We start from the raw sequence: 24767 nt of genomic DNA on the forward strand, positions 1-24767 counted from the left end.
GGGGGGTCCTGGTCCTCTGGTGCTCCATCAGTTGTGCACACGGCCCTCCTGTCAGCAGCTCCGTACAGACGAGAGTATCCATGCTCTTTATAGCCGTGTCACAGAAAGGATCCTGCACTAGCTTCGGGGTCTGAAACCCATTTGTGAGTATCCCCCCTCAGAAGAGCGCTTCCTTAAAAGCCTCTGCAGTCGTCATGGAGTTGTGCTTCCCGGTAAACAAAGACTCTTTTCATCCTGCACAGCTTCCAGTCCGGCAGCTGAACATCGACAGAAGGCAAGAAGAAGGGGGGGGGGGGTGCTGCAGCCCTCGACCCACTTCTCTCTGATATGAAGTCCGTGTACGTCACATGCAGGCTTCACTGTCCACTTATAATAAAGTGTCCTTACGTCCACGATACAAAATGATTTGGTTTGCTCAGAAACGATAATAACGCCAGCTGATGGGGGGGGGGGGTATGTCGGGGAATAAATAACACTGTTGTGAGAAAAGGTAAAGCTGTTGATGACGAGGCGACAGGAAGTGACCTCAGAGTTTACTGTCGTTCAGGCTGGCTTTGAGCTGAGCCTCCAGAGCCATCTTATCAAAGGTCCGCGTGTTGGTCTCCTCCCTCACCTTGTCCCGCACGTGGAAGGAGGCCTGGGCCACGGAGCGAGCGCTCTCCAGCACCGCCCGCTTCTCCTTGAAGATCTGCTCGCTCTTCTCCAGCTTCCTCTCGATGGACTGCAGCAGCTCCGCCCTCTTCTGCTTCTCCTCCTCCTCCACCCGCTGCCTGTTGACCTTCTGCAGCTTCTCCTTCTCCTGCCGGCTCTGACCGGCGCGCTGAGCCTTCTCCCTCGACCGGACTTCCGCCACGAGCGCCGCCTGCTGCGCTCGCTTCTCCGCCTCCTTCGCCCGGGCCTCCAGGAGCTGCTGCTGCTGTTTCTCCCGCCTCTCCGCCGCCTTGCGAGCCTTCAGGGTCTGCTTCTCCTCGCGCCTGGCCTTCTCCTTCAGCTCCTGGCCCCTGCGCTCCACGATGTGTTCGTAGTTCTCCAGGGAGCGGCTGAGCTTCCCCTCGGCCGCCCGCCGGGCCTCCTCCCTCTCCTCCTGCTCTCGGCGGGCGATCTCCTGGATCAGGGCGGCGTGGCGCCTCTTCTCCGCCTTGTTCAGCCCCCGCCGGTCCTCCTGGCTCTGGTGCTCCTTCTCCTGCCTCTTGAGCTCGGCCATGGTGAGCTTCTCCTTCAGCAGCAGCCGCTCCTGCTCCAGCATGGCGGCCCGGTCCTCATCCCTGGCCTTCAGGTTCTGCTCCTGCAGGGACTTCCTGTGCTTCTCCTCGCGAGCCGCCTGCTGCAGCCTCAGCAGCCGGCTGCGCTCCTGCTGCTCCGCCAGCTCCCTCCAGCGCTCCTCGCTCTCCTCCGCCTGGCGCATCTTGGCGGCGGTGGAGAGTCTCTCCTGCTGGCTGAGCCTCCTCTGCCGGGTGGAGACCTGCGACTGCCACGCCCTCTGGCACTGCAGCACCGCCCGCTGCTTCTCCCGATCCTCCTGCTCTCTCCGCAGCTCGTCCATCCTCCGCTCGCTGTCCCACTGCAGGTGAGCCACGTAGCGCGTCTGGCTCATGATGTCCTCCTCTTGGTATCTGGCGAGCATCAGCGCCGCGATCTTTCGGTCCCGCTCGGACACCGCCTTCAGGCCGCGGCGCTTCACCTCCCTCACGATGCGCTCCACCTTCTGCGTGGTCTGCAGGGAGTGGCTGAGGTCCCCCAGGCTGAGGCTGCGGCCCATCAGGGAGTTGAAGGTGGCCATGGTGCGAGCGCGGGGACTGGAGGCCTTCGCCCAGTGATCCCGGACGCCTTCCCAGCTGTAAGAGGAGGAGGCGCCGGACTCTGAGGAGGTGCAGGTGGTGGTGGTGTTGGAGGTGGAGGAGGGATCCATGCGGCGCTGCAGGGACTCCAGCGAATGGCTTTTTGATTGCACCTTGGACTCGAGGGCAAGATGTCCGTTGTGCTGAGAGACCGTCGGTCCCGAGACGCCGTTCAGAGGCTTGGTCATCGAGGAGGTGAGGCTGGACTTGGCTCTGGGGAAGGACGGGGGTTTGGGTGTGGATCTGGGGAAGGTGTTCGAAGACTTACCCCCCGAAGACTTCCTGATTATGGGTGGAGGTCCGGAGAGCGAGCGGTTGGTTTTCACTTCAGATTTCGATGACAGCAGGGAACCAGATTTCGAGGACTGAGATTTCGGGGAGTTACCGGTCGTGGTTCTACTTAAAAGAGCAGGTTTAGATGCTGGACACGGAGGGGTGGCTCGAGAAGAAGCTCCAGAATCTGAGCCGGAGGTCACCGGCCCAGATTTGGGAGTCTGCGGGGATCCAGAGGAGGCTTTGTGCTGCTGGTCCTGAGGCGAGGCGGACTCCCTGCTGCCGGTGTTCGCGGCCGCCTGCAGGATCCGCCGTTTCTCCTCCCTGACGATCCTCTCCCGCTCCTCCCGGCACTGCCTCAGTTTGCCGTGTCTCTCCTTCTCGAAGACTTCAAACAGACCCGTCGCGACTCTCATGGATCGACCCGGAGCCTCGCGGGCGAAGTCGGCCAGCGGGCGGTGCAGCAGCTCCACCGGTTTCACCCCACATCGAGCGCAGGCCTCCAGGGAGTGAGGGCTCGTCAGCACGTAGCGACTGCCCTCCGCCACGGGGGACTCGAAGTTGTACAGGTCCAGGTGGAGTTTGGGTGAAGGAGGTCTGTCAGTACGAGTCTGTGTTTGCTCAGGAGGAGGGGGCGGAGTCTCACGAGGAGGGGGCGGAGTCTCAGGAGGAGGGGGCGGAGTCTCGGGAGGAGGGGGCGGAGTCTCAGGAGGAGGGGGCGGTGTCTCAGGAGGAGGGGGCGGTGTCTCAGGAGTCGGGGGGGAAGCCACGTGGCAGGGGCTCGCCACGGAGCTGCCAGACGGCGGCGTCTCGAACCCAGCGTCCCCGTCCTCCTCTGTGGAGCCATCAGCCTGGTCGGGCAGCCGGGGGTCTTCAGCTGGAGCGCTGAGCTGCGGACCTTTACACTGATCCTCAGCCTCCGAGGGGTCAACCATAGTTGGCGAATACTGCAGGAAAAGTGAGGGGGGGGGGTATGATATGTGACGGGACATGGATAAAAAGAGTTTTCTATTAGAGGATTACTCAGTCCAGAGCTTAAGAGATGCAGTCCGTGGGGGAGGGTCACAGACGCATGCATGAGCACATATTCATGCACTGATTTTCCTCCAGATGAGACATTTCCCCTTCAGGGATCTGACACAACACGGATGCAAAAACACACCAGAGTTCTTCGAGGAGAGGCTATTTTTGGCAGAGTTACTGGGCTGAGAGAATTTGATTACTCATAGCAATATTTTTCAATCTACATCACAATCAATCTAAAAATACATTTAGATTCAAACCAGGTCCCGCAATGTATAAATCACGAACAAGTTGGTAGTAAAAGCTGGATGTAAAACGGGACATTATATGAGGTAAACAAGGCCTTCACACTTCACTGTATCAGCAGCAGGAATTAGCCTCACTTTCAAACGATAGAAACGAAACTAAATGCAGATTATATTAACGATGTTTAGCCCCTGTTAGCTGCTGTGTTAAAAAGGTAGTTTTTACCACATTTACTGCAGTTTCATCCCGAGCTTTGGTTGTTTTTCATGCAGTGTCGCACCACACACACACCCACTGACCTGCCAGTTCGTAAAAGGTGTTTTAAAGCGGTGCTTTGTTCCCCTTGTGTCCGTGCAGAGCGCCTGGTTCCCCGCATAATATCAGGCTGTTTCAGGGAGAGAGGCTGCGGCCGATGGAGCGTCACATCCCCGCGACCTGCAGACAGACAGACGGCCTCTCACTGCGCGGCGAGAATCTGCGAGAATAGAAAAGTAAAAAAGGTGCACGGGTTGAGTGAAATGTATTTCCCACGTCGAAAAATGTCAAATCTGATTCCCAGGTTCCTCCGATCGTCCCTCAGCTGCACCGAGCATCCACCTGCTTCAGCAGCATCTCCATCTCAGCCTGCTTAGCTCCGCCTGCGTGAGCCACATATGCTAAAGAAATACGGTGTGCACGGTGCAATCAACCAAGCGCTCACACAGTCACATTACATGCGTTTGACATGTGATGTAATAATTAAAGGTGTTGATTATGTTTGGGGGAAAGTTGTTTTTAAAGGCCTGTTATTCTACCTGAGAGATCAAATGTTATAATATTAAATTAAACCAGTAATACGCTTCGTTATTTGAGATTTGTTTACTAGGGAATACAACAAGCATAACAAATGTACAATAAAGTGTACGACATGTGACCATATCTTTGTATACATTGAGATTTGATGTGTGCAGGCTGCTCCATCAGAATTCACAGCTGCCATCCTGTCATCCTGGTTATTTGTGGAATTACAAACACTGTAATTACTACACTCGGCCACTAGAGGGCGCGGTTACACCAGAGATATATGCGTTTGGTTTCCTGCAGACAAAGGAGAGCCAGCAGCCAATCAGCATCACACACACAATATAGACACCCTTCTGTTATATCTGTCTCTAAACGTGATGAATGTAATGTGGAGTTTTGTGTTGAGTTTCACACACAAACATAAAACATCACATCAATTTCAACCAAACAGTTGTCAATAAGGTGCGTTAAAAATCAACATATACTTAATAGCACATATGCATATATTTTTTTTAATTTCAAAAAGTATTCATGCCTGAATTATTTGAAGCTGCTTCATTTTCAGGATCCTTGTATTGTACAAGCTGTCTCATTGCACACATTACTACGACACTTGAAAACAACCAACAATCTTATTAGCAACACTTTATCTGATGAATATCTGATGATGTCTGTGCTGCTTGTACTTAAGGAAAAGTAGAAGTACCAAAGTGTAGGAATACTCTGTTACAGTCAAAGTCCTGCATTCAAAATGTTCCTCAAGTGAAAGTAGAAAAGTATTATCATCAAAATATAGTGAAAGTAGCGACAGTGAAAGTAGTCGTTGTGCAGATTGGTCCAGTTCAGAATAATATATGTTTTATAATGATTGATCATGAAAGTGTTCTCAAAGCTGGTGAAGGTGCAGCTAGTCTGAAGTACTTTGTAGACTGCAGGGTAGCTGGTGGATTCACTCCAGGTGGAACTAAAGTCTGATTCAACACTTGATTAGATTTCACATCATTCATCCAGATCTGTGAAGTAACTAAACATATTAAATACATGTAGTGCAGTAGAAGTACACCATGTACCTCTGAACTGTAGTGGAGGAGAAGAAGTACAACGCAGCAAACAATTGAAAAACTGAACTATAGCACAAGTACCTCAAAGTTGTAGACTTAAGTACTTGAGTAAATGTACTTAGTTACTTCCCACCCCTGTTTCTTTCCTCACTTCTTCACGTATTCACAGAAAGTGTCTTTATCCAGACAGTCCGGTTTACCCAGGATTAGATAACTCAGAGTGAGGGTCCCAGAGATTCCGGTGACCCACTAAACTCCTGACCCGATGTGGGGAACAGTGCGGGTTTAATTGGCCCCGCCCGGGACCCTTGTGAGGAGCGAGTGACCGCAGGCCGCCTGCTGGCTTGTTAAGCGGGGGCACGCTGCACAGGTCACTGCTGCGGGGGTATGTCCTCCTCACCATCTTTGTTTTTGTTTTTGGTAGGGCATGAACCCCCAGCACCAGGGCTGGACTGGGGGTTCATCGAGAGGTGAGTCGCTCTCTGCTGTCACGGAGACCACTGCCACGCTGAGGCCGGCACAGAGAACTTTAAAATAGTGCCGTCTAGATTAAAAAAGTAATAATAATCTGTGATTTCTGAATGACTGGCCTGAAGTCAGACAACGGACAGAGCCACTGTCAGGCTGGGACCCCCCCTGGGACGCCCCTCGGTGTAATGTACGTCACACAGGACATCGTACCGCAGCTCTATCTGTTCCTGCAGTGGGGACCCTGTGTAGTATTTCCAACTCCGGTGTAACTTCAAGAAGCTGTAACATGCCGCCCCCCCCCCCCCCCTTAGTTCACAAGCACTAAAATGAAGACATTCTTTTCTTTATATTGTGTTCTCTATAACATTGGGACATTACTCAACTATCAACCTGGAGGTACAGACGCAGAAAGGCACAGGAGGGCTTCTGACTTTTCTTGCTCTGTACTTTATTATCTTTCTTATGTTTGTGTATTTCAAATGATGCAAATTAACTTCAAAACAAAGTGCAGGCAGAATCTGCGTTGTGCCGTTCCCTCCTCTGCAGGAAGCCTCTTTTTTTACACAGAGGCAACAAAGCCAGCCAAGAGATCAGAGACAGACAGAACTCTGGGAACTCGGACAATAATCACCTCTGGTTTCATGACTCAGCAGCCTCGGTGAGACGAGTTCAGCCGTTTGATTTCCCCTCAGGACGGGGATCTGATTCTCAGCTCTCCGTGTGTGCTGGACTTAGAGTGGATAAAGACATGGCAAACAGTTTTTACAGACCTGGACATAAAACGGATATTCATACTGCATGTCCACCTCTCAGGAGGGCGGCTGATTTTCCACATTATTATACTTTGCTACTATTGTAGTGGACCGTGCCAAGAGGACACTGTAGGGGAGTTCGCTCAGAGCAGAACATTTTTATAAGGTGGATAATGCTGTTCAGTGAACCGAGCGGGATGATAAAACATGTTCATGTCATCTATTATTATATAGATCTATATATCCAACATTTACAAGCATTGCTCCGAAGCAGTGCTGGAAGTAATACTCTGATTCTTTGCTAAACTAAATTGTAAAAACTCCTGCAATCAAAAACGTACTTAAACATTCAATACTCATGTTCAGGTGTATATCAGTATGTATCGTCTCTACTTTAAAGAGTCCTCTCCTGCTGATGTTCAGGTGTACATCAGTATGTAGTGTCTCTACTTTAAAGAGTCCTCTCCTGCTGATGTTCAGGTGTACATCAGTATGTAGTGTCTCTACTTTAAAGAGTCCTCTCCTGCTGATGTTCAGGTGTATATCAGTATGTAGTGTCTCTACTTTAAAGAGTCCTCTCCTGCTGATGTTCAGGTGTATATCAGTATGTAGTGTCTCTACTTTAAAGAGTCCTCTCCTGCTGATGTTCAGGTTCATATCAGTATGTAGTGTCTCTACTTTAAAGAGTCCTCTCCTGCTGATGTTCAGGTGTATATCAGTATGTCGTGTCTCTACTTTAAAGAGTCCTCTCCTGCTGATGTTCAGGTGTATATCTGTATGTAGTGTCTCTACTTTAAAGAGTCCTCTCCTGCTGATGTTCAGGTGTATATCAGTATGTAGTGTCTCTACTTTAAAGAGTCCTCTCCTGCTGATGTTCAGGTGTATATCAGTATGTAGTGTCTCTACTTTAAAGAGTCCTCTCCTGCTGATGTTCAGGTGTATATCAGCATGTAGTGTCTCTACTTTAAAGAGTCCTCTCCTGCTGATGTTTCAGGTGTATATCAGTATGTAGTGTCTCTACTTTAAAGAGTCCTCTCCTGCTGATGTTCAGGTGTATATCAGCATGTAGTGTCTCTACTTTAAAGAGTCCTCTCCTGCTGATGTTCAGGTGTATATCAGTACGTAGTGCCTCTACTTTAAAGAGTCCTCTCCTGCTGATGTTCAGGTGTATATCAGTATGTAGTGTTTCTACTTTAAAGAGTCCTCTCCTGCTGATGTTCAGGTGTATATCAGCATGTAGTGTCTCTACTTTAAAGAGTCCTCTCCTGCTGATGTTCAGGTGTATATCAGCATGTAGTGTCTCTACTTTAAAGAGTCCTCTCCTGCTGATGTTCAGGTGTATATCAGTATGTAGTGTCTCTACTTTAAAGAGTCCTCTCCTGCTGATGTTCAGCTGTATATCAGTATGTCGTGTCTCTACTTTAAAGAGTCCTCTCCTGCTGATGTTCAGGTTCATATCAGTATGTAGTGTCTCTACTTTAAAGAGTCCTCTCCTGCTGATGTTCAGGTTCATATCAGTATGTAGTGTCTCTACTTTAAAGAGTCCTCTCCTGCTGATGTTCAGGTGTATATCAGTACGTAGTGTCTCTACTTTAAAGAGTCCTCTCCTGCTGATGTTCAGGTGTATATCAGTATGTAGTGTCTCTACTTTAAGGAGTCCTCTCCTGCTGATGTTCAGGTGTATATCAGTATGTAGTGCCTCTACTTTAAAGAGTCCTCTCCTGCTGATGTTCAGGTGTATATCAGTACGTAGTGTCTCTACTTTAAAGAGTCCTCTCCTGCTGATGTTCAGGGTGTATATCAGTATGTAGTGCCTCTACTTTAAAGAGTCCTCTCCTGCTGATGTTTCAGGTGTATATCAGTACGTAGTGTCTCTACTTTAAAGAGTCCTCTCCTGCTGATGTTCAGGTGTATATCAGTATGTAGTGCCTCTACTTTAAAGAGTCCTCTCCTGCTGATGTTCAGGTGTATATCAGTATGTAGTGTTTCTACTTTAAAGAGTCCTCTCCTGCTGATGTTCAGGTGTATATCAGCATGTAGTGTCTCTACTTTAAAGAGTCCTCTCCTGCTGATGTTCAGGTGTATATCAGTATGTAGTGTCTCTACTTTAAAGAGTCCTCTCCTGCTGATGTTCAGGTGTATATCAGGGATTTTAACCTTTTGCAGACCATTACACATTACAGGAAGGAACACCCCGAAAGCAGAAGTACTTTCAGAGTGTACATAAAGGATCTGAATACCTTCTTCCTTCAAGTGTTATGAATGCAGGACTCTTACTTGTAATAGAGCATTCATACGAGAGGTGAATACTACTGAACCACATGAGCGATTGTATTTGCTTCTGCAGGAAGCTCTCGGGGTGCTTGTTCTCAGCGCCCGCTCTGCCCTGCAGGAACTCTCCGGTCCTGTGAAGACGGAGACCTTTCGTTGCCCCCAGTTCACATTTCCAGCCTCGCTTTGCCAACAGAAAGAGACACGTTCTGTGGACGGTTTCAACAACTCCCCCTTCTGACCCTTCGCTTCCTGCAGCCACTAACAGTCCTCTGTGGGACGGCACAGGGGTCCCATGCGGGTGTGGAAGGGGAAAAGGTCCCAGAGACAGAGCTGTTAATTCAATCAGGAGAGTGCTATGCTCAATTAGGCACCCATAAGGGCCCGGGCTGGGCGAGGGCCCCACGAGGTATTAATTGTGGCTGACAGTGTGTAAACAGAGGGGAGAATGGCAGCGCAGGTGCGGGACTCAATAGCCCTTTTCACACCCTGTGTTGCCACTTTCCCTCACCGCGTAAAAATCCCTCACATCTCTGATTAATGTCACGGATAATTCGCCTTTGTGGGCTTATTTGTTTGTTGCTGTGCGTGTCCGTCAGCAGGCATGCTCCAGTGTGTGTGTTTACGTGCAGTGTGTGTTTGAAGAGGGTAATAAGAGACCAGGTTTCTGCCGCTGCTCAGAAGGCTCCTCTCTTTCAGGAGCTAATGAAAATTGTGGCCAGTACATGTAAAATATGTGGAATTTATGAAATGAAATCCAGATGATGTTTTAAAAGGAGCAGGCTTTCTATCTGACCTCCGATTTCTTCTTTCAGAAAGCCCCCCCCCCCCCCCCCTCTGTCTGTCTTTGATTCGGTGTTTGGTTGTGTTTGACAATGCTAACTTTTCAGGGTAATCATATACGGACTGTTAATAAACTGTACTCTAAGAAGAGGTGTGAAACCTGTAATTAAGTTTCAATAGATACGCTCTTATGAGCTAAATATACAGAGGTATCATCAGTATGTTCAAATATCAAAATTAAAACTATGAATTTCCCCTAAACATGTGCTGTAAGCAGCATTTGAGATGAAGTCAGATGTGGCAGAATATTTTTGATATAATAATGGATGATGTGTTTGGCATGTAGAAATGTGATCTTATAAAGTAGCTGAGGATGTAACACAAAAATATACCTCAATACTGTATAGCTCCAGGGGAGGTCTCAGATCCATCCTTAAAGGGGACCTATCATGCAAAATGCACTTTGTGATGTCTTTTATACATAAACATGTGTCCCCGGTGCGTCGGGGAACTCACGCAGCGTCAGAAAATAAAACCCTCTCTTTTCCTCCGTACCCACATTTTTAAAAAACCGAGCGGATACAGATTTGCTGCCGATATGACGTCAAATCGGTGGCGGACCCACAGAGAGCTGCTATCAGAAACAATGCCTGACGTGTTTTGGACGTAATCTCGTCTTTGTTTACATTAGCCAGCCTCGCTAACACTCAGAGCTAACCTGTCCTGGAGAGCACATGTGTTTAAAAAGCAGGAAATAAAAAAGGAACCACCTTGTGATAAACCCGCAAGAGAAAAAGCATTTGAGCTCCATACTGTTTCAGAAATAATCTTTCATATGGGTTAGAACAGGGTGGCGTTTTATCACAGCAGAATTTAACTTTATCTCCGGTAGAATTCTGATCAGGCATTAGCTCCGCCTCCTTTTTTTTTTTTTCAAGCTAAGGACTCAAAATCCGCGTTTCTCTAACAGGGCTGCAAAAGAGGGGTTTGAGCAGTATGAGGCATGGCTACAACGGGGGATCTGTTTGGTATTTTAAGCAAAGAACTTCACAGACATGTTTTGTATCGGTATGGCCCTACAAATATATCCAATATAGCATAACAGGTCCACTTTAAGTAAATAAATACTGCAATATCACAGTATACATTTATAATTCAAAATTACATATTGTATGCATTACTTGTGAACTACTGGACAAATACTACCAAGTGTGGTTTCAGGGATATTTCTTAGGGGTGGGGTGCTGAGAGAGAGGAGAGAGAGAGAGAGAGAGAGAGAGAGAGAGAGAGAGAGAGAGAGGAAGAGAGAGAGAGAGAGAGAGAGTTATCCAGGAGGAGGAGGAGAGAGAGAGAGAGAGAGAGAGACACGCTGAGCCGCACCGAGTAGCGATCAGCTGATACGGAGCATAGAGAGAGCTGCAGTCCGCGGGGCTCGGCCTCGCCTCCTGTCCTCACAACTCTTAGTAATCCCGGTACCGGAAATTGTTATTTGTTCCTACTCGGAACCGAGTGTTGCTTCCCAAGCCTGCCACTGTGCTACACTTCCCGCCCCGCTCCGCCCCCGTCTAACTGTACAGAAAGCGGCGAGATGCATTTCCTTAGGAATCGACAAGCAGAACCGAAACTAACACTTCTAAACGAACAATGTCGGACACGTACAATTTGCGAATGAGTTCTGCCTTTTGTAAACTGAATGTATCAATAATTTGTCAATAAATAAGGTCGAAAAACGTCACTTGTCCGCCGGACAAGTCAATTGAAATATCTACTTGTCCGATATTGTAAATAACACGTCCCGGACACACTTGTCCTGTTCCTCCGGCCCATGGAAAGGTAGTAGTTCCTGAAATCTAAAAAGAGCACCATGTGTAAAGAACTGATTAATGTATTCAATCAAAGTATTGAAATCCTGGAAAATGTTGAAACCCTTACCGGTCTATAAAGTATAGGGCAGAATGTCTAAATCCTACCCGGATACAGCCATGTTATTTTCTAATTGGCTGTTCGACAGCTTACATTCTTTTGATTGGTTGATGCGTGGTTACAGTGATTCTGTACTAGTTTGTTTACAAAATTGCGGCGCAACTTGGTGGGCGGTACCCTGGAAAGAAATCTCTGCGTGAGAAATACAAGGTGTGGCGTGTGAGCGTGTGAATGGAGTGGAATGCGTGTGTCTCACGCCAAATGCGTGAGACATTCTGGTACTGAGAGAAAATAAATACGCCGTATTTATTTTCTTCTCAGAGTACCAGAATGCGTAGTTTATGTTAGTATTTCTAAAAATCTCCTGAGGGAGAATCCCCCCAGACCCCCTGCTGGGGATGGGTTTCAGCATGTGTGCCTTTGTATACAGTTCATCTTTGATTCCATCATCTCATTAAACCTTATTTAAAAGCATACTTTAGTTCTGTGAAGGGATATACAGTAAGGGATATATGCACTGTACTTCACTTTGATTAATATTGTATGCTGAAAGGAGTATAAATTACAGCACGATTTTTATGTTGAATAGATTTGAGTGGTTCAAATTTTCGGATCACGATTTATTGACAAAGGAACAAGTGGCCTGACCAGTTGAGAGCCACTGGCATAGATTATGTTGAAAAACATGAAAATAAACTTGAATAGAATAGTAGGTCAAAAAAAGGCATAGGATAGTATTTAAAATAGTCCCAGTTATTATTAGTTTTAACATTTTAATAGTTGGGGACGACTTTTCTGTCAATTAACTTAATTTATCAATTATTCAACTGTACACGTGGAATTAGACAAGAGGTATCCACTGGAACTGTTACTATATTACTGCATTTAAATACAACCTTCTCTGATTAGCAACCTCGTCCTTTTTGTCGCCATCATAAACGCCGACTATGTGCCGACTCATCCCTTCTTACATCACTCAGATTATCTGCTGGGTCAGCGTGTTTCTGCTCTAAAGCTGCATTTTAACCTCCGTCTGGTTTTTATATCCGTGACGTCGGCAGCTTTCAGACTGTCTGTCTGGCTTCCTGGCCACAGATTTGTATATTATATATTTATTTGAATCAGAACCAATCCGATAGAATCAGTCCTGATTATTGACCCTTGGGCTTTTTGATATCGTCTGGAGAACCGACCCAATACCACGGTTTCATTAAAAAGCTGTATCCATCACTGTGTGGAAGAGACAGCGGTCCGTTTTAATGTTTAAGGTACGCTTTACTAACCTTTTCAAACAACATTCATACAAAGATAAACATTTACTTATTTCCTTATGATTTTTTTACCATCTCCAGCAAGGAGTTTTTTTTTTCAAATCTGTTAGTCTGTCAACAGGATAACAGGAAAACTACTGGCCCTATTTTCACGAAACTTGTTTAAAAGCTGTATCACTGCCTGGCCATCTAAGAACCCTTTTAATTTTAAATGGATACACAATTTAACTTTAGATAACATCGCGGGATAGGGGATAGTGCTGCATTAACGTACTCGGGAATAATCTGAACAAGGAGCTTCCGACTGGAATAATTCACATTAACGCCACCTCAAGTCGAACAGTAATTCTGTAAAAGATATCAACGTGAAGTTTAAACAATCTGAGCAATACATTATCACACATCATCTTTCAAGTGTCCCCTATGTTTCCAGATTACAATTTAAAGCTCATTAACAAAGCCTACATTGGAAACATGACTAAACGCGTCAATCTGAGGAGGCCTTGAACGCACCATTCGGCCTCGGCAGATATCCTCTCTCCGAGTGCCATTGAAGTCTACTATAAAAATAATAAATGACCTTTTGAAAAAACTTCAGAAAGCAGCAATAAACGGGTCGAAACTTGAACAGGAATTCAAACTCCAGTGTCCGATATATCTAGTTTATAAAAGTTTCATTGAAATATTTGATAATAATGATTCATAATCCTATACCTCTTGTTGACCTATTATTCAGGTTTATTCTCTGACTTTCTTTACAACATATTCGACACACTGTACTGTGACCTTTTGAGTTTTTTTGTTGAACTTTAATATGACCTTTTGAGTTTTTCGACACACTGCTCCATCCTGATTCAGATTGCTATGGCAACACCTCATAAAAGAGCCAACCCCCCCCCCCCCTCATGTGTATCTGTAATCTGACAGACTGTAGGATCAGCCATTGGCCTTTAAAGCCAGCTGCTGGCTCGCATGTCGGCTCACGAGTGGTTGCTTTTGTATTTCTGCCTGTCAGGACGGGTCCGTGAGGTCAAAGGTCGTGTTTGAGCTGAAGGGCAGAACAGAAGGAAGCAATAACTACCCGTACCTGTTGACCTTGTCCTCACTGTTTACTGGGAGGTGTTTGAAGGGAGTACGAGGGGGGGGGGGGGGGGGTCCTGGTCCTCTGGTGCTCCATCAGTTGTGCACACGGCCCTCCTGTCAGCAGCTCCGTACAGACGAGAGTATCCATGCTCTTTATAGCCGTGTCACAGAAAGGATCCTGCACTAGCTTCGGGGTCTGAAACCCATTTGTGAGTATCCCCCCTCAGAAGAGCGCTTCCTTAAAAGCCTCTGCAGTCGTCATGGAGTTGTGCTTCCCGGTAAACAAAGACTCTTTTCATCCTGCACAGCTTCCAGTCCGGCAGCTGAACATCGACAGAAGGCAAGAAGAAGGGGGGGGGGGTGCTGCAGCCCTCGACCCACTTCTCTCTGATATGAAGTCCGTGTACGTCACATGCAGGCTTCACTGTCCACTTATAATAAAGTGTCCTTACGTCCACGATACAAAATGATTTGGTTTGCTCAGAAACGATAATAACGCCAGCTGATGGGGGGGGGGGTATGTCGGGGAATAAATAACACTGTTGTGAGAAAAGGTAAAGCTGTTGATGACGAGGCGACAGGAAGTGACCTCAGAGTTTACTGTCGTTCAGGCTGGCTTTGAGCTGAGCCTCCAGAGCCATCTTATCAAAGGTCCGCGTGTTGGTCTCCTCCCTCACCTTGTCCCGCACGTGGAAGGAGGCCTGGGCCACGGAGCGAGCGCTCTCCAGCACCGCCCGCTTCTCCTTGAAGATCTGCTCGCTCTTCTCCAGCTTCCTCTCGATGGACTGCAGCAGCTCCGCCCTCTTCTGCTTCTCCTCCTCCACCCGCTGCCTGTTGACCTTCTGCAGCTTCTCCTTCTCCTGCCGGCTCTGACCGGCGCGCTGAGCCTTCTCCCTCGACCGGACTTCCGCCACGAGCGCCGCCTGCTGCGCTCGCTTCTCCGCCTCCTTCGCCCGGGCCTCCAGGAGCTGCTGCTGTTTCTCCCGCCTCTCCGCCGCCTTGCGAGCCTTCAGGGTCTGCTTCTCCTCGCGCCTGGCCTTCTCCTTCAGCTCCTGGCCCCTGCGCTCCACGATGTGTTCGTAGTTCTCCAGGGAGCGGCTGAGCTTCCCCTCGGCCGCCCGCCGGGCCTCCTCCCTTCCTCCTGCTCTCGGCGGGCGATCTCCTGGATCAGGGCGGCGTGGCGCTCTTCTCCGCCTTGTTCAGCCCCCGCCGGTCCTCCTGGCTCTGGTGCTCCTTCTCCTGCCTCTTGAGCTCGGCCATGGTGAGCTTCTCCTTCCAGCCAGCCGCTCCTGCTCCAGCATGCGGCCCGGTCCTCATCCCTGGCCTTCAGGTTCTGCTCCTGCAGGGACTTCCTGTGCTTCTCCTCGCGAGCCGCCTGCTGCAGCCTCAGCAGCCGGCTGCGCTCCTGCTGCTCCGCCAGCTCCCTCCAGCGCTCCTCGCTCTCCTCCGCCTGGCGCATCTTGGCGGCGGTGGAGAGTCTCTCCTGCTGGCTGAGCCTCCTCTGCCGGGTGGAGACCTGCGACTGCCACGCCCTCTGGCACTGCAGCACCGCCCGCTGCTTCTCCCGATCCTCCTGCTCTCTCCGCAGCTCGTCCATCCTCCGCTCGCTGTCCCACTGCAGGTGAGCCACGTAGCGCGTCTGGCTCATGATGTCCTCCTCTTGGTATCTGGCGAGCATCAGCGCCGCGATCTTTCGGTCCCGCTCGGACACCGCCTTCAGGCCGCGGCGCTTCACCTCCCTCACGATGCGCTCCACCTTCTGCGTGGTCTGCAGGGAGTGGCTGAGGTCCCCCAGGCTGAGGCTGCGGCCCATCAGGGAGTTGAAGGTGGCCATGGTGCGAGCGCGGGGACTGGAGGCCTTCGCCCAGTGATCCCGGACGCCTTCCCAGCTGTAAGAGGAGGAGGCGCCGGACTCTGAGGAGGTGCAGGTGGTGGTGGTGTTGGAGGTGGAGGAGGGATCCATGCGGCGCTGCAGGGACTCCAGCGAATGGCTTTTTGATTGCACCTTGGACTCGAGGGCAAGATGTCCGTTGTGCTGAGAGACCGTCGGTCCCGAGACGCCGTTCAGAGGCTTGGTCATCGAGGAGGTGAGGCTGGACTTGGCTCTGGGGAAGGACGGGGGTTTGGGTGTGGATCTGGGGAAGGTGTTCGAAGACTTACCCCCCGAAGACTTCCTGATTATGGGTGGAGGTCCGGAGAGCGAGCGGTTGGTTTTCACTTCAGATTTCGATGACAGCAGGGAACCAGATTTCGAGGACTGAGATTTCGGGGAGTTACCGGTCGTGGTTCTACTTAAAAGAGCAGGTTTAGATGCTGGACACGGAGGGGTGGCTCGAGAAGAAGCTCCAGAATCTGAGCCGGAGGTCACCGGCCCAGATTTGGGAGTCTGCGGGATCCAGAGGAGGCTTTGTGCTGCTGGTCCTGAGGCGAGGCGGACTCCCTGCTGCCGGTGTTCGCGGCCGCCTGCAGGATCCGCCGTTTCTCCTCCCTGACGATCCTCCCCGCTCCTCCCGGCACTGCCTCAGTTTGCCGTGTCTCTCCTTCTCGAAGACTTCAAACAGACCCGTCGCGACTCTCATGGATCGACCCGGAGCCTCGCGGGCGAAGTCGGCCAGCGGGCGGTGCAGCAGCTCCACCGGTTTCACCCCACATCGAGCGCAGGCCTCCAGGGAGTGAGGGCTCGTCAGCACGTAGCGACTGCCCTCCGCCACGGGGGACTCGAAGTTGTTACAGGTCCAGGTGGAGTTTGGGTGAAGGAGGTATCTGTCAGTACGAGTCTGTGTTTTGCTCAGGAGGAGGGGGCGGAGTCTCACGAGGAGGGGGCGGAGTCTCAGGAGGAGGGGGCGGAGTCTCGGAGGAGGGGCGGAGTCTCAGGAGGAGGGGGCGGTGTCTCAGGAGGAGGGGGCGGTTGTCTCAGGAGTCGGGGGGGAAGCCACGTGGCAGGGGCTCGCCACGGAGCTGCCAGACGGCGGCGTCTCGAACCAGCGTCCCCGTCCTCCTCTGTGGAGCCATCAGCCTGGTCGGGCAGCCGGGGGTCTTCAGCTGGAGCGCTGAGCTGCGGACCTTTACACTGATCCTCAGCCTCCGAGGGGTCAACCATAGTTGGCGAATACTGCAGGAAAAGTGAGGGGGGGGGGTTATGATATGTGACGGGACATGGATAAAAAGAGTTTTCTATTAGAGGATTACTCAGTCCAGAGCTTAAGAGATGCAGTCCGTGGGGGAGGGTCACAGACGCATGCATGAGCACATATTCATGCACTGATTTTCCTCCAGATGAGACATTTCCCCTTCAGGGATCTGACACAACACGGATGCAAAAACACACCAGAGTTCTTCGAGGAGAGGCTATTTTTGGCAGAGTTACTGGGCTGATGAGAATTTGATTACTCATAGCAATATTTTTCAATCTACATCACAATCAATCTAAAAATACATTTAGATTCAAACCAGGTCCCGCAATGTATAAATCACGAACAAGTTGGTAGTAAAAGCTGGATGTAAAACGGGACATTATATGAGGTAAACAAGGCCTCACACTTCACTGTATCAGCAGCAGGAATTAGCCTCACTTTCAAACGATTAGAAACGAAACTAAATGCAGATTATATTAACGATGTTTAGCCCCTGTTAGCTGCTGTGTTAAAAAGGTAGTTTTTACCACATTTACTGCAGTTTCATCCCGAGCTTTGGTTGTTTTTTCATGCAGTGTCGCACCACACACACACCCCACTGACCTGCCAGTTCGTAAAAGGTGTTTTAAAGCGGTGCTTTGTTCCCCTTGTGTCCGTGCAGAGCGCCTGGTTCCCCGCATAATATCAGGCTGTTTCAGGGAGAGAGGCTGCGGCGATGGAGCGTCACATCCCCGCGACCTGCAGACAGACAGACGGCCTCTCACTGCGCGGCGAGAATCTGCGAGAATAGAAAAGTAAAAAAAGGTGCACGGGTTGAGTGAAATGTATTTCCCACGTCGAAAAATGTCAAATCTGATTCCCAGGTTCCTCCGATCGTCCCTCAGCTGCACCGAGCATCCACCCTGCTTCAGCAGCATCTCCATCTCAGCCTGCTTAGCTCCGCCTGCGTGAGCCACATATGCTAAAGAAATACGGTGTGCACGGTGCAATCAACCAAGCGCTCACACAGTCACATTACATGCGTTTGACATGTGATGTAATAATTAAAGGTGTTGATTATGTTTGGGGGAAAGTTGTTTTTAAAGGCCTGTTATTCTACCTGAGAGATCAAATGTTATAATATTAAATTAAACCAGTAATACGCTTCGTTATTTGAGATTTGTTTACTAGGGAATACAACAAGCATAACAAATGTACAATAAAGTGTACGACATGTGACCATATCTTTGTATACATTGAGATTTGATGTGTGCAGGCTGCTCCATCAGAATTCACAGCTGCCATCCTGTCATCCTGGTTATTTGTGGAATTACAAACACTGTAATTACTACACTCGGCCACTAGAGGGCGCGGTTACACCAGAGATATATGCGTTTGGTTTCCTGCAGACAAAGGAGAGCCAGCAGCCAATCAGCATCACACACACAATATAGACACCCTTCTGTTATATCTGTCTCTAAACGTGATGAATGTAATGTGGAGTTTTGTGTTGAGTTTCACACACAAACATAAAACATCACATCAATTTCAACCAAACAGTTGTCAATAAGGTGCGTTAAAAATCAACATATACTTAATAGCACATATGCATATATTTTTTTTAATTTCAAAAAGTATTCATGCCTGAATTATTTGAAGCTGCTTCATTTTCAGGATCCTTGTATTGTACAAGCTGTCTCATTGCACACATTACTACGACACTTGAAAACAACCAACAATCTTATTAGCAACACTTTATCTGATGAATATCTGATGATGTCTGTGCTGCTTGTACTTAAGGAAAAGTAGAAGTACCAAAGTGTAGGAATACTCTGTTACAGTCAAAGTCCTGCATTCAAAATGTTCCTCAAGTGAAAGTAGAAAAGTATTATCATCAAAATATAGTGAAAGTAGCGACAGTGAAAGTAGTCGTTGTGCAGATTGGTCCAGTTCAGAATAATATATATATATGTTTTATAATGATTGATCATGAAAGTGTTCTCAAAGCTGGTGAAGGTGCAGCTAGTCTGAAGTACTTTGTAGACTGCAGGGTAGCTGGTGGATTCACTCCAGGTGGAACTAAAGTCTGATTCAACACTTGATTAGATTTCACATCATTCATCCAGATCTGTGAAGTAACTAAACATATTAAATACATGTAGTGCAGTAGAAGTACACCATGTACCTCTGAACTGTAGTGGAGGAGAAGAAGTACAACGCAGCAAACAATTGAAAAACTGAACTATAGCACAAGTACCTCAAAGTTGTAGACTTAAGTACTTGAGTAAATGTACTTAGTTACTTCCCACCCCTGTTTCTTTCCTCACTTCTTCACGTATTCACAGAAAGTGTCTTTATCCAGACAGTCCGGTTTACCCAGGATTAGATAACTCAGAGTGAGGGTCCCAGAGATTCCGGTGACCCACTAAACTCCTGACCCGATGTGGGGAACAGTGCGGGTTTAATTGGCCCCGCCCGGGACCCTTGTGAGGAGCGAGTGACCGCAGGCCGCCTGCTGGCTTGTTAAGCGGGGGCACGCTGCACAGGTCACTGCTGCGGGGGTATGTCCTCCTCACCATCTTTGTTTTTGTTTTTGGTAGGGCATGAACCCCCAGCACCAGGGCTGGACTGGGGGTTCATCGAGAGGTGAGTCGCTCTCTGCTGTCACGGAGACCACTGCCACGCTGAGGCCGGCACAGAGAACTTTAAATAGTGCCGTCTAGATTAAAAAAGTAATAATAATCTGTGATTTCTGAATGACTGGCCTGAAGTCAGACAACGGACAGAGCCACTGTCAGGCTGGGACCCCCCCTGGGACGCCCCTCGGTGTAATGTACGTCACACAGGACATCGTACCGCAGCTCTATCTGTTCCTGCAGTGGGGACCCTGTGTAGTATTTCCAACTCCGGTGTAACTTCAAGAAGCTGTAACATGCCGCCCCCCCCCCCCCCCTTAGTTCACAAGCACTAAAATGAAGACATTCTTTTCTTTATATTGTGTTCTCTATAACATTGGGACATTACTCAACTATCAACCTGGAGGTACAGACGCAGAAAGGCACAGGAGGGCTTCTGACTTTTCTTGCTCTGTACTTTATTATCTTTCTTATGTTTGTGTATTTCAAATGATGCAAATTAACTTCAAAACAAAGTGCAGGCAGAATCTGCGTTGTGCCGTTCCCTCCTCTGCAGGAAGCCTCTTTTTTTACACAGAGGCAACAAAGCCAGCCAAGAGATCAGAGACAGACAGAACTCTGGGAACTCGGACAATAATCACCTCTGGTTTCATGACTCAGCAGCCTCGGTGAGACGAGTTCAGCCGTTTGATTTCCCCTCAGGACGGGGATCTGATTCTCAGCTCTCCGTGTGTGCTGGACTTAGAGTGGATAAAGACATGGCAAACAGTTTTACAGACCTGGACATAAAACGGATATTCATACTGCATGTCCACCTCTCAGGAGGGCGGCTGATTTTCCACATTATTATACTTTGCTACTATTGTAGTGGACCGTGCCAAGAGGACACTGTAGGGGAGTTCGCTCAGAGCAGAACATTTTTATAAGGTGGATAATGCTGTTCAGTGAACCGAGCGGGATGATAAAACATGTTCATGTCATCTATTATTATATAGATCTATATATCCAACATTTACAAGCATTGCTCCGAAGCAGTGCTGGAAGTAATACTCTGATTCTTTGCTAAACTAAATTGTAAAAACTCCTGCAATCAAAACGTACTTAAACATTCAATACTCATGTTCAGGTGTATATCAGTATGTAGTGTCTCTACTTTAAAGAGTCCTCTCCTGCTGATGTTCAGGTGTACATCAGTATGTAGTGTCTCTACTTTAAAGAGTCCTCTCCTGCTGATGTTCAGGTGTACATCAGTATGTAGTGTCTCTACTTTAAAGAGTCCTCTCCTGCTGATGTTCAGGTGTATATCAGTATGTAGTGTCTCTACTTTAAAGAGTCCTCTCCTGCTGATGTTCAGGTGTATATCAGTATGTAGTGTCTCTACTTTAAAGAGTCCTCTCCTGCTGATGTTCAGGTTCATATCAGTATGTAGTGTCTCTACTTTAAAGAGTCCTCTCCTGCTGATGTTCAGGTGTATATCAGTATGTCGTGTCTCTACTTTAAAGAGTCCTCTCCTGCTGATGTTCAGGTGTATATCTGTATGTAGTGTCTCTACTTTAAAGAGTCCTCTCCTGCTGATGTTCAGGTGTATATCAGTATGTAGTGTCTCTACTTTAAAGAGTCCTCTCCTGCTGATGTTCAGGTGTATATCAGTATGTAGTGTCTCTACTTTAAAGAGTCCTCTCCTGCTGATGTTCAGGTGTATATCAGCATGTAGTGTCTCTACTTTAAAGAGTCCTCTCCTGCTGATGTTCAGGTGTATATCAGTATCAGTATGTAGTGTCTCTACTTTAAAGAGTCCTCTCCTGCTGATGTTCAGGTGTATATCAGTATGTAGTGTCTCTACTTTAAAGAGTCCTCTCCTGCTGATGTTCAGGTGTATATCAGTACGTAGTGCCTCTACTTTAAAGAGTCCTCTCCTGCTGATGTTCAGGTGTATATCAGTATGTAGTGTCTCTACTTTAAAGAGTCCTCTCCTGCTGATGTTCAGGTGTATATCAGCATGTAGTGTCTCTACTTTAAAGAGTCCTCTCCTGCTGATGTTCAGGTGTATATCAGCATGTAGTGTCTCTACTTTAAAGAGTCCTCTCCTGCTGATGTTCAGGTGTATATCAGTATGTAGTGTCTCTACTTTAAAGAGTCCTCTCCTGCTGATGTTCAGCTGTATATCAGTATGTCGTGTCTCTACTTTAAAGAGTCCTCTCCTGCTGATGTTCAGGTTCATATCAGTATGTAGTGTCTCTACTTTAAAGAGTCCTCTCCTGCTGATGTTCAGGTTCATATCAGTATGTAGTGTCTCTACTTTAAAGAGTCCTCTCCTGCTGATGTTCAGGTGTATATCAGTACGTAGTGTCTCTACTTTAAAGAGTCCTCTCCTGCTGATGTTCAGGTGTATATCAGTATGTAGTGTCTCTACTTTAAGGAGTCCTCTCCTGCTGATGTTCAGGTGTATATCAGTATGTAGTGCCTCTACTTTAAAGAGTCCTCTCCTGCTGATGTTCAGGTGTATATCAGTACGTAGTGTCTCTACTTTAAAGAGTCCTCTCCTGCTGATGTTCAGGTGTATATCAGTATGTAGTGCCTCTACTTTAAAGAGTCCTCTCCTGCTGATGTTCAGGTGTATATCAGTACGTAGTGTCTCTACTTTAAAGAGTCCTCTCCTGCTGATGTTCAGGTGTATATCAGTATGTAGTGCCTCTACTTTAAAGAGTCCTCTCCTGCTGATGTTCAGGTGTATATCAGTATGTAGTGTTTCTACTTTAAAGAGTCCTCTCCTGCTGATGTTCAGGTGTATATCAGCATGTAGTGTCTCTACTTTAAAGAGTCCTCTCCTGCTGATGTTCAGGTGTATATCAGTATGTAGTGTCTCTACTTTAAAGAGTCCTCTCCTGCTGATGTTCAGGTGTATATCAGGGATTTTAACCTTTTGCAGACCATTACACATTACAGGAAAGGAACACCCCGAAAGCAGAAGTACTTTCAGAGTGTACATAAAGGATCTGAATACCTTCTTCCTTCAAGTGTTATGAATGCAGGACTCTTACTTGTAATAGAGCATTCATACGAGAGGTGAATACTACTGAACCACATGAGCGATTGTATTTGCTTCTGCAGGAAGCTCTCGGGGTGCTTGTTCTCAGCGCCCGCTCTGCCCTGCAGGAACTCTCCGGTCCTGTGAAGACGGAGACCTTTCGTTGCCCCCAGTTCACATTTCCAGCCTCGCTTTGCCAACAGAAAGAGACACGTTCTGTGGACGGTTTCAACAACTCCCCCTTCTGACCCTTCGCTTCCTGCAGCCACTAACAGTCCTCTGTGGGACGGCACAGGGGTCCCATGCGGGTGTGGAAGGGGAAAAGGTCCCAGAGACAGAGCTGTTAATTCAATCAGGAGAGTGCTATGCTCAATTAGGCACCCATAAGGGCCCGGGCTGGGCGAGGGCCCCACGAGGTATTAATTGTGGCTGACAGTGTGTAAACAGAGGGGAGAATGGCAGCGCAGGTGCGGGACTCAATAGCCCTTTTCACACCCTGTGTTGCCACTTTCCCTCACCGCGTAAAAATCCCTCACATCTCTGATTAATGTCACGGATAATTCGCCTTTGTGGGCTTATTTGTTTGTTGCTGTGCGTGTCCGTCAGCAGGCATGCTCCAGTGTGTGTGTTTACGTGCAGTGTGTGTTTGAAGAGGGTAATAAGAGACCAGGTTTCTGCCGCTGCTCAGAAGGCTCCTCTCTTTCAGGAGCTAATGAAAATTGTGGCCAGTACATGTAAAATATGTGGAATTTATGAAATGAAATCCAGATGATGTTTTAAAAGGAGCAGGCTTTCTATCTGACCTCCGATTTCTTCGTTCAGAAAGCCCCCCCCCCCCCCCCCCCTCTGTCTGTCTTTGATTCGGTGTTTGGTTGTGTTTGACAATGCTAACTTTTCAGGGTAATCATATACGGACTGTTAATAAACTGTACTCTAAGAAGAGGTTGTGAAACCTGTAATTAAGTTTCAATAGATACGCTTCTTATGAGCTAAATATACAGAGGTATCATCAGTATGTTCAAATATCAAAATTAAAACTATGAATTTCCCCTAAACATGTGCTGTAAGCAGCATTTGAGATGAAGTCAGATGTGGCAGAATATTTTTGATATAATAATGGATGATGTGTTTGGCATGTAGAAATGTGATCTTATAAAGTAGCTGAGGATGTAAACAAAAATATACCTCAATACTGTATAGCTCCAGGGGAGGTCTCAGATCCATCCTTAAAGGGGACCTATCATGCAAAATGCACTTTGTGATGTCTTTTATACATAAACATGTGTCCCCGGTGCGTCGGGGAACTCACGCAGCGTCAGAAAATAAAACCCTCTCTTTTCCTCCGTACCCACATTTTTAAAAAACCGAGCGGATACAGATTTGCTGCCGATATGACGTCAAATCGGTGGCGGACCCACAGAGAGCTGCTATCAGAAACAATGCCTGACGTGTTTTGGACGTAATCTCGTCTTTGTTTACATTAGCCAGCCTCGCTAACACTCAGAGCTAACCTGTCCTGGAGAGCACATGTGTTTAAAAAGCAGGAAATAAAAAAAGGAACTCACCTTGTGATAAACCCGCAAGAGAAAAAGCATTTGAGCTCCATACTGTTTCAGAAATAATCTTTCATATGGGTTAGAACAGGGTGGCGTTTTATCACAGCAGAATTTAACTTTATCTCCGGTAGAATTCTGATCAGGCATTAGCTCCGCCTCCTTTTTTTTTTTTTCAAGCTAAGGACTCAAAATCCGCGTTTCTCTAACAGGGCTGCAAAAGAGGGGTTTGAGCAGTATGAGGCATGGCTACAACGGGGGATCTGTTTGGTATTTTAAGCAAAGAACTTCACAGACATGTTTTGTATCGGTATGGCCCTACAATATATCCAATATAGCATAACAGGTCCACTTTAAGTAAATAAATACTGCAATATCACAAGTATACATTTATAATTCAAAATTACATATTGTATGCATTTACTTGTGAACTACTGGACAAATACTACCAAGTGTGGTTTCAGGGATATTTCTTAGGGGTGCTAGAAGAACTATCAGAACTATTGACTATACTCTACCTTTTATAATATGTGGTTAAAGTATAAAGTTGAACAAAATGGAAATGTTCCAGTCCTGTTAAGTTTTTCAGGTCTCAGGCTCGAAAATGACATTCCCAGAACAAATGACCATATCTTCCCTTCTAAAAGGGTTACATTAAT

At 47.6% G+C, this 24767-nt stretch overlaps 1 protein-coding gene and 1 pseudogene across 1 annotated transcript; both read right to left on the reverse strand.

Moving 5' to 3' along the window:
- Positions 1-5: 5 nt before the first annotated feature.
- Positions 6-4017, reverse strand: LOC117442582 (coiled-coil domain-containing protein 177-like). The gene is made up of 2 exons (XM_034078550.1): positions 3680-4017; positions 6-3058 (listed from the first exon to the last, which is right to left on the reverse strand). The coding sequence occupies exon 2, from the start codon at positions 3044-3046 to the stop codon at positions 527-529; it is 2520 nt and encodes an 839-aa protein (XP_033934441.1). The 5' UTR covers positions 3047-3058; positions 3680-4017; the 3' UTR covers positions 6-526.
- A 9832-nt stretch (positions 4018-13849) lies between these two features.
- The window catches only part of LOC117442585 (coiled-coil domain-containing protein 177-like), a 78396-nt pseudogene continuing 67478 nt past the window's right edge, over positions 13850-24767 (reverse strand).

Source organism: Pseudochaenichthys georgianus, unplaced genomic scaffold (genome assembly GCF_902827115.2).
Source record: "Pseudochaenichthys georgianus unplaced genomic scaffold, fPseGeo1.2 scaffold_444_arrow_ctg1, whole genome shotgun sequence".
NCBI classification, from domain to species: Eukaryota; Metazoa; Chordata; class Actinopteri; order Perciformes; family Channichthyidae; genus Pseudochaenichthys; species Pseudochaenichthys georgianus.

Excerpts from the sequence above, each read along its gene's own strand:
- LOC117442582 (XM_034078550.1), bottom strand. The coding sequence starts at position 3,046 with ATGGTTGACCCCTCGGAGGCTGAGGATCAGTGTAAAGGTCCGCAGCTC.